The sequence below is a fragment of the Atta colombica genome, unplaced genomic scaffold, assembly GCF_001594045.1.
Source record: "Atta colombica isolate Treedump-2 unplaced genomic scaffold, Acol1.0 scaffold45, whole genome shotgun sequence".
NCBI classification, from domain to species: domain Eukaryota; kingdom Metazoa; phylum Arthropoda; class Insecta; order Hymenoptera; family Formicidae; genus Atta; species Atta colombica.
Window position 1 is genome coordinate 376,619 of NW_017259534.1, and position 10,085 is coordinate 386,703.

General features: G+C 36.2%; 2 protein-coding genes across 2 annotated transcripts; both read right to left on the reverse strand.

The window, feature by feature from the left end:
- Positions 1-374: 374 nt before the first annotated feature.
- On the reverse strand, positions 375-2,417 carry LOC108691283. Its single transcript, XM_018198953.1, has 3 exons — positions 2,341-2,417; positions 1,229-1,725; positions 375-989 (listed from the first exon to the last, which is right to left on the reverse strand). Exons 2-3 carry the CDS (start codon positions 1,707-1,709, stop codon positions 700-702), a joined length of 771 nt encoding a protein of 256 aa, XP_018054442.1. The 5' UTR covers positions 1,710-1,725; positions 2,341-2,417; the 3' UTR covers positions 375-699.
- A 3,313-nt stretch (positions 2,418-5,730) lies between these two features.
- On the reverse strand, positions 5,731-9,374 carry LOC108691291. Its single transcript, XM_018198961.1, has 3 exons — positions 8,976-9,374; positions 8,696-8,871; positions 5,731-6,662 (listed from the first exon to the last, which is right to left on the reverse strand). The coding sequence occupies exons 1-3, from the start codon at positions 9,242-9,244 to the stop codon at positions 6,268-6,270; spliced, it is 840 nt and encodes a 279-aa protein (XP_018054450.1). The 5' UTR covers positions 9,245-9,374; the 3' UTR covers positions 5,731-6,267.
- Between the last annotated feature and the right edge of the window lie 711 nt (positions 9,375-10,085).

The window sequence follows — 10,085 nt, forward strand, 5'->3', positions numbered from 1 at the left end:
ATTGAGATCTCTTACTTTCGATCGCAAGTCCCGAATCAATGATCCATCAGTCGGTCAGGCTCCAGTTCTTCTTTTACACGCTTCATCATCTTCTCGCATCTATCTCATTCATACTCCTTCTAGCATTTTGCTCTTTTCCGCTTCTCTCCTCGTTGCTCTATGATTTTAATGTATCCATTAGTTTCATCCGAATTTTAAACATCTCGCAGACGATGTCGGAATTCCAGCTAGTAAACGTAAAAATACGAGACAGTATAATCGACTAACATACAGTAAGAAGTTGAAATAACCAGCCGCGTATATGAATTTCATTCAAGGAATAGTAAGAATTCGTTGATAGGAAAGAAAATGAGAAAATAAAACATACAGCCGTATTCGATAATTATAAACTTAATTTATTTGCGTATTTATAAATATACATATTTTATCGCAAAACAATAAATATCGAGGATGATTAGTGCGTGAATGATTTCAAACGTGCGATGATCTAGAATGTCGTAGAGTGAATAAGACAACTGAATAAGAGACAGTGAAAAGAGAAATTAGACAGATATGAGAGATAGATTTTATCAATAGTTTAGACAGAACTATTCGCAAGATAGGAATAAATAAAAATTACACGAAAAGAAAGAAGAAAATGTTGCAAGAGGAAATGACGACGATTAAAAAGATGCTATGATAACATTTGTAATTTTTTTCCTAGATTGACGTTGGTTTGTATGCGGAATAGGCAATATCATGTCCCGATCTCGCCCATCCACCTGAGCCATGTCCTCCACCAACTTGAACAACTTCATGTCCGTGCTCGTGGCTACCAGATACGAGTTTCTTCAATCCGATGATAGAAGCGAGTACGAGAGCAAGTTTGCTCACTATCAATGCTTTACCAGCTAACAGCGCGAGAGCGCCGAGCGCCAGGGGCACTAATGTACCACCAATTAATAAAGGAATAGCCAGAAGACCACCCATTTTACCTTTCTTCTTACGACCTAGAAAAAATAATATAATTACGATTTAATGAAAAAAATTCTACATATATTTAACAATAAAATAATAGGATTATAACAAAGAATTATTTAAATTAATTTCATTATAATAAAAATGTAAAAAGGTTTAAATTTAAATTGTACCTATATTTTTATATACATATTTATTTCAAAGATATTTTATTTTATTATTTATCACGTTATTGGAACAACTTTATTAACGGTTTACGATATCTTCCTACCTTCTTCCGTGAGACTACGTTGAAATTCTTCTACATTTGGTAACTTTAGCTTTAGAGTGTGACTTTGAAAGAATTTGGCGATTTTGTCGAAAATCATGCTATTAAGAGCGTCCTCTTTGTCTTCCAATGCTCGAGGTAAACTAGCTTCAATTTCCTGCATAGATTTTTCTGGTTCAGATTCGTTAGTAGCTGATTCATCTTGAACTAGCGTGACGCCATCAGCTACATTCAATTGTGCAGTTCGAGAAACCCTATCTATAGCCGACAAGAGTTTCAGCTTTAGACAAGGACTTAGTTCCGCGCCGGAACATTCCTTGTATACTTGATAGACAGAGCGTAAGTCGCTAAATAGGCCATTACTATTCGATCTTGTGGTTTGTTGCTCGTCGATGGAATTAGATATGAGATTAGTTTCAGCTGATCTTGCAGAGACCGCTGTTAATACAGCCAGACATATATAACAGTGCGCAAACCATTTCATTTTGCGAAGTGAATATCTGCGAAGAAATATTAATTTGACATTCACACTAAATGATGAATATATCAATAATTTAGTTCTATAATTTAATAACCAAGATAATTATCTGTTGATAATATGATCTAACATGTTGATAACGTAAGCCAATAATAATAAATAAATCAGTTATTAAAGAATAATTACTTATTTTCGTATATATAATATGTGTATAAGCACAAATCATTTTTTAATAGTTCGAAATTTTAGATTGTAAGAAAATTGTTATTCATACCACAATTAATTATATTGTTAAATTATAATTGACTAAAATTTATTAAACTTAGAAAAAGTCAACTTCTAAATTTATAAAAAATGTTTATGCCCTATAAAAAATATATCTCAAAGTATAATTTCTATTCAAGAATATATCGTGATATTCTTTGAATCACTTTTGCGTTATCTAACTATCAAAATCAATTCAGGATATATTTTTATATAAAATTGTGTGTGTGTGTGTGTGTGTGTGTGTGTGTGTGTGTGTGTGTGTGTGCGTGTGTGTGATTTCTCGTATATATCACAGATCTATAAAACTTCAACACTTAATACGATTGCTCAAAGTTCGAATGAAGCCTCGCAAGTCAATCAAGCACTGTACCTTCCACGTGGCTCGATATGAAAATCAAATTTGTCCTTTGCTTCTCTCTTAGCTTATCCGACTGCATTCACGCGAATACCGACTTTTGGTTAATTTGGTTAATACCACGATGCGTATATGCCTGAGAGCGTATATACGAGATGCGTGTATATCTGAGAGCACTCTAAGTAGACTGTACGTAACGGAAGCCCTGCCCTAGCTCTATATATCTGACCAGGTATACCTCCGTACTGAGCGATATTCTCCCCACTCGGTTAGCATCAGTATTTGCCGCCACCATTTCGCGACTATTTTCATGCTCAACATTGATTTGAGAACGGTTGCTTTTACACTTACAACCAACCACCCGGGAGGGCGAGAGTAGAGAGCAGAATTTCATGCGCTTCATGATCTGTCGAGTGCTCCCTCCAGATTTATCTCCCACCAGCGATACGTTAGATGCATCCGAGCGATTCCATCGCAGTTTTGTCGTGAGCGGAGTTCTGTGCTTTCCTGTTCTTTTTCTTCTTAATTATCCTTCGCCCATTCACACCGAATTATTTCGACCAGTTTAACCGCATTTTGTTCATATCGTTATTTCGTTGCCTTTCTTGTGCGTAAGTAGTACCGCTTATACTTACGTATTAACTGCCAGTCGATACGGTTCGATGATCCCGCTTTTGTTCCTTGGATCTAATTTCTCGTCGTCACTCAAGTTCATGGAGGCATAAAAATAAGATTGAAAATGAAAGGAATGAACCCACTTTGGAATGAGCCGTTGAAAACGCAAGATGTACCAAAGTGTCAAGTCGAAATATTATAATATATCGCGGATGTACAATAGAAAGCGCTTTGAATGACGTTCACGCGATCATTGATATATTTGATAAACAGGAAGCGCAATAAAATTGTATAAAGTGTGTTATTGGCACGGGGCTACATGCCTATAGATTATTCTCTCCCATTTATGATATTATAAAATTGTTTCCTTAACCGAGACGGCGAGGTAATTTTTAGGAATCCATTGCGCTATCTGTCTTTTTCCTAGACTATCTTAATTATTTAAGATTTTTAGCGGTAATACCCAATTTATTTCTTAGTAGAAGAAATATACTTCTACATCATATATAATACCTGTTTCATAAAAAACTTTTCCAAATATTGATCGAGACAGTTTAAAGTTACTACGATACAAATTTATTATCATCACATATGTACGATTGAATATAACTGCATTTCTCAAGTATTAAACACACAGTTATACTACTGACATTAAACTTGTTGATTCTTTGCTTCAGCTATTAAATCAAGGTGACAATGTACGTTCTACTTTTCAATGAAAGATCGAACAAACGTTTCCCTTTACGCACTAACATAATCATGTCATCGAAAAAGAGAAACGATGAATCGGCGAATTAACGTATACCGTTACGCGTTAGGCACAATTTCTTCATCCAATTAATCATCTAATTCACATGATGCTTCATCCTTCTACTTGGTCCTTCGTATCCTTGACTTTGCATCCTGTTCAATTCGACATACGCCAATGGACACAACATTAACTAGGTCATACTAATTGTAAGTGAAAACTCGTACTATGTATACATATTATACTTGGACTTCGGTTTCCACAAGGAAAAAAAGAAAGAGCATCACGTGAAATAAAAAAAAAAGTAAAATAATCTCTATAATCGTAGAAATATTATTAGAATGTAATTTGCTTTAGCATATCATTGTACTACCCCCTTCGCCTTCATTAACACAACATTAAAACTGTCAGTGCATGACGTTTTCATTGAGTCACACGCTACTTAAGAAAGCATTGCGACCAGATAACGGATGCAGAGGAAAGAGACGCTTCTTCTTCTTCTCATTCTCGATCGCTCTGCCGCGCCGCGTTGTTGTCACGAATCCACGCGACTGCAATGCTGCCGACCGGAACTTACCTGCATAATGTCGCGTTACCGATTTCTCATACGCATACGTGCCGTGAAAATGATCTCCTAACGCAACGGCGCGGCATGGCGAAAGCGATGGATCTCGTAGAGTATTACGATAAGACGCGAGATAATAATCGTACGTCCAGGTCTTCACCATTTCCGGTTCGTGGAACCATCAGGCCGCAGTTCTGAATTCTATTTTGCACAACCGTTTCGTCGTACGGTGATTTTCTCGACCAGCCCGATACGCGTGGCTGCTCGGCCGATGAAACTGTCGTTATTATACATCCTTTTCCTTCTTTAAGGCCACTTTTTAGCAGCGGGAAGAGCAGTGTTACCCACGGTATGCAGGTTACCAGTTGTATCTGACTGCCTGTGTGTCCGGTTTTGGAGGATAATTACTGGGTTAAATTAAATATCGTCGATGTTATATCGTGATTATGATGCACTTTTTTATTCCCACTGTACCTATGAATCAGCGAAAAATCTAGGGAAATCTTATTTAAAATTCACGGACGCTTTATCATATGTAAAATTAATCTTTGTGAGACTAATAATAAATCAAATTAGTGTCCTATATTAATGTTAATATATGACATGGAAATATATATTTCTAATATTAATGCTGCTCACGATTTTATGTGAATATTAACTTGTGTTTTGCAACGAAGGTTATATTTTAAATTAAGTTTTTATAAAAAATTCAATTCAAGTAATCTCAATTTTTGCAGACATAAATTGATTATATATGAATATACATATACATATATATACACACGTGTGTGTGTGTGTGCGTGCGTGCGCGCGCGCGCGTGTGTGTGTGTGTGTGTGTGTGTGTGTGCGTGCGTGCGTGCGTGTGTGTTGTGTGCGTGTGTGTGTGTACAAATAACTAAATAAAAAATAAGATGTGTTCAATATTAATCCCTTTTGAGTTTTTTGAACGAGAAAATTGCTTTGAATTTCTGCAAAAATTTGCTAATAATTCTAATAAAAATAGGCAACAACAAAAAATGCAAAAAAGAGAGAAAGATAGAAATTGCAAAATATTTCTGCATATATCGTAAATGTACATTTATAAATGAATCGTATTTGATCCTGTATATATTATATGATATTGCATTCCTGCAATAGACCGTCTATGTTGCATATTCCTCGACTACTTTCGCCCGCACTTATAAACTTCATCCTATTTTCTTTATCTATTTATGTATGGAAAATGTGGTACAGCAGCGCATCCGGTCTATGATTGTCGATGCTACGAGTTCAATAGACCGTATTTCACGGCCTTACGTTACGCTTTATGACTACGAGTGCAAGTGTAGTATTATGTATAAATAGAAGCACTCGGTCATGAACCACGGTCACTCTTACGAAAGCCGCAGCAGGATGTGCTGGTTTCTTCGGCCGGCGAATTATAAATGAACTTATCAATGAAATTTTTTTTCTTCGGGATAAGGACGGAGGCATCTCATTTGTTGTTCTTTTTATTACAAAAACAGGAGGTGTCATATGGAAGCACGCAGTCGAACATCAAATAAATATTAATTATATAAAATACAACGAATAAATAACGAATTTACGTAAGGCTATGTATATAAAACAATGAGCATCTCCCAGAGGTACTGGTGACTGGCCGCGGAATCGGCCATGTTATATAAGATAAAATAAAAAAGAAGAAGTCAAAAAAGATAAGAATCAGAATATAAGAGATCATGTAAGCATGAAAAAAGGATAGATGGATTAATTCGAGAAGATTTTAAACTGAAAATAGCGAAATCTCGAATCGAAAATAACATTGGAAATTGTAGGTAGTGGCATATTTTCTTGGAAAGTAGAAGATAGATTACATATAGTAACAGTTTAAGTAAGAAAGGAAAAAGGAAAGAAATAACGAGGAATGCAACAAGTGAAACAGGCGTGAGTATAATGAAAGGGAAGAGAATCATCAGAAGAAAATGGAAGAGAAGCGGCAAGAAGCGGCGCGGGACGGAAACTTTCTATGATACGTTTAAGCTTGTGGTTGGGGTTGGTGGGCGTGATACGCAATTTCATGAGCGTCTTGTGGCAGACTCCTGGCCCATCCGTGTCCACTGGTACCGTAACCACCGCCGAAGTCACCGCCGCCGCCGCCACCGCCGCCACCGCCGTAACCGCCATGGTCATCATGGCTAACATGGCTGCTGCTGTGATGCGGATGCGAGACTACTTCGTAAGTCACATGCTTCTGGTGAGAACCGAGAAGTTTCTTCAGTCCGATGATGGCTGAGATCACGAGAGCGATCTTGCCCACGAGTAAAGCCTTGCCAGCAATCATGGCAATCGCTCCGAGTGCCAGTGGTAATAAAGCGGCCGCTTTCAGGGCCATGGCCATCATCAGGGGTCCTAAGATTTTTTGCGCCTTCTCTGTAATATTTAAAATGTTTTAATTTATATCAAAATAAGGGATAGATATTTATCTCGGACGTATTTCTTCAAAAATTACTCTTACATAACTGCTTATTCTGATTTTATCAACATATAAATATGTTTTAAAATCGTATTTGTTCTTATTATTTCTGTTATACTTTACTTTAAACGCTAGAACGTATATCTTTGATTTAAAAAAAACGTATTTTTATATATGTCTATTTAGAATTTATAATCGTATTATTGTATTGTAAATTAATGTAACTTATTAGTCTGTTCAGACATTTTGTGTAAAATAAGATTAGTATATGTAATTCATATATTCATGTATATATTTCTTGCTAGTTATGAAATGTGAATATGGATTGTGAGGTTTGATGTTATCATTACTCTCTTTTCACACTTCTGTGGAGAACGAGAATTTGAGTACATCGTCAGCTGTATAGCAGGTATAGTTTAAGAATATATAATTTTCATTCCATAATGCGAATTACCCTATTATGTGATGTACTATCAAGATGGAATGATATATTTATGTACAAAATACATATTGTCTTTGTATGTTTATTTATAGTTTGGTCATGCATTTAGGTTTAATTTATGATAAAGATAGAAAAATCTTCAATTATAAGAAAAGTCAATTTTATTAAAACACAATATCAATTTTTAGGTAGTAATAATTAAAGATTTAAAGATTTAAAAATCTGAGATAATATAAAATTAATAAAATATGATTTTCAAACTTTAAAAAATATGTATATTGATTGAAATGTCATAATGTAACTGCATCAAGATAAAATTTGTAAATGATATAATCCCCTATTAATTTGTATGGAAAATTGATCGTTAATATTCGTACGCTAATATTTATTCGTACGATATTTATCGTTGATATTCGTATGGAGTTAATAATCGTGTAACAATAATAGCAATTTATAAATAGATAAGATGCTGAGGTACGAACGTACATACAAGTCAATTGTTCGTTTGCATCGTTTGTAAGCCCGATAATAATAGTCTTCTGTAAATCATGTCACGCCGATCACGGAGATGTTAATGTTTTTTAAAACGGACTAGTCGAAGGTCAAGGCAAAGTACTAGGATGGAAAGTGTGTCAAAAATCTTGCGCGGCAGGATTCTCTCTCACTCTTTATCTATCTCTCTCCCAATCTTTCGGTATCACCGACGCTCTCCTCCTCCGTTGAGAGGTTCAAGGAGAAGCGGAACCAGTTTCTCAGTGGGTCAACGTCTGCGACCGGTATGAGCTTCCTCGTCGTCATCATCGCTGTTCACACGGCGGCAATGAACGCAGAGAACTCTTATACCGCAGCTGACGTTGTCCCGATGAACTATGATTACTTCTTCGTTATGCGAAGAATTTATCTCTTTTTCTTTTCTATTATATATTTCCATATTTATACTTAAAAAATATTTTTGTTAAAAGTAGAATGGAAATTAATAGCAAAGAAACGTTAGATAGATATTTTGTATTATATATTAATAAAAAATACATATTTATTACATCAAATATTACATCAAATATAATAAAATAAACTTTTACATGCAGAAAATATATAATAGAAAAGCTCTAAAATTCCGAAATTACATGATATAAAAATTGTAAATAATTATGTAAATAAATATTTTTCACTGCAAAATTATTCCTTAAAGTAATTGTATAAATAATTTCTTTCTTCCCGTATTGTGTGGAGTAATTAAAAAAGCTCTATAATTTTGATTAAAATTCTGATATTTATAGATACAAATATATGATAAATAGATGCAAACATATAATAAATAGATTGACATTGAGAATTATACTTGGTATGACTCACAGAATTATTCGATTGCTAGTTTCGCTTTTAAAGCAATCTTTTATTTAGAATAAGCAATCATTATAAGCAAATTAAATAAAATGCTATATAATTATAGATACTGTTGTAATTGATTTTGTATTATGGGTTATATTACGTTTGTATTCGAGTGTATGTAAATATTAAGATGTAATTTTCATGGCGTGCTATACTCACTCTTTTTTCCACGGCTCTCGACAGCATTGTCGCTAAAATCCTCGAAACTGCGTCCAGCAGATTCAATTGCTCCCAAAATATCGCTGCCCTTGAGGTCAACTTTGACTGAATGTGTCTTCAGGAATCTTCCAAGACGATCGAACAATAATGTATCCAAATCGCTGGATTCGATAGATCTACCAAAAATGCGAATATAAATATAATATTGAAACAAAGTTCGATGTTTAAATTGGCATAAGCGTAATCTCGGTTGACAAACACAGAATGACAAACAACCAACCTTGGAGCACCTTCGCCCTCGGCGTTGGATGTTTTTACAACAGTAATGCCTTCAGATAATGTAATGTCTTCTTTGTCGGCCAGCATCTTGTCGACAAATGTGAATACTTTGTACTTGATGCAGCTGATGGACTCCTTCTTCAAACAATCGGTGTATATGCTCGCCACCAGATCGTTCTCACTTCCGCTGGCCTTGTCGCTGGTCGGCAATGCCAAGGTCGCGGTCAACGCCGCCGACACCCACAATAACGTCACGAAATGCTTGGCCATGGTCACCGAAGTACGACTTCACCGCGTTATACGCGTCGTCAAGTCGCGTGTGTCACCGTGCAGTCCGTTTCTCGACTCCTCCGTGCCCAACGTGCGCGATGTTCGATCAAGCACGCCAGGATGCACCGATGCTGCCTCGTGTGTTACATCTAAAAGAGGTTGCTTTGCTTTTATACCGAAGTATCGCACGAGGGGAACCCTCGTGGATTCGCAGGCCACCGGGGGTCCGCATTCGCGACATACGCTCTCTCGCCTCCCTCCTTTCGCCTTGCTCCTCTCTCGTTACCTCCCCCCCCCCCCCCCCACACCCCTTTCTCTCTCTTGCTCTGTAGAGTGTATCGGGTGCCACAGGATCTCCCCACACTGACTTCCTCCCCTTTCATCGATCTCCCTCTCGTCATCCCGCTTATTTTGGCAAAGTAAAAACTAAGCGAGACGCGAGAAAGAGGAAAAATGGTAGAAATGCGATCAAAGAAAGATTGAAAAAAATATTTAGTACAGATGCCTATATCGATTATCTTGATACATACTCAGCATGTTGTAGCTAGGACGTGTATTCTGAAATAACATATATTCTTAAATTACATTCTTCTGAAGTCTATAAGCCTTCTCCTTTTCATATTTCCCCATCTATACTTTTCTTGCTAACATATCCATGATCTCACGCCATGGACCTACTTTAAGTCACATTAACTCACGAAGAAGAAAAGTCTCTCCAGGATCAATTGGAACTAAATACAATGAAGGAAATATAGAATGAAAGAAACTTGTAGGCAACCTGGACGATGGAAAAAATATATATAGATCCTCTGTGATTTACCGCACCATTTCGCTCGACCAC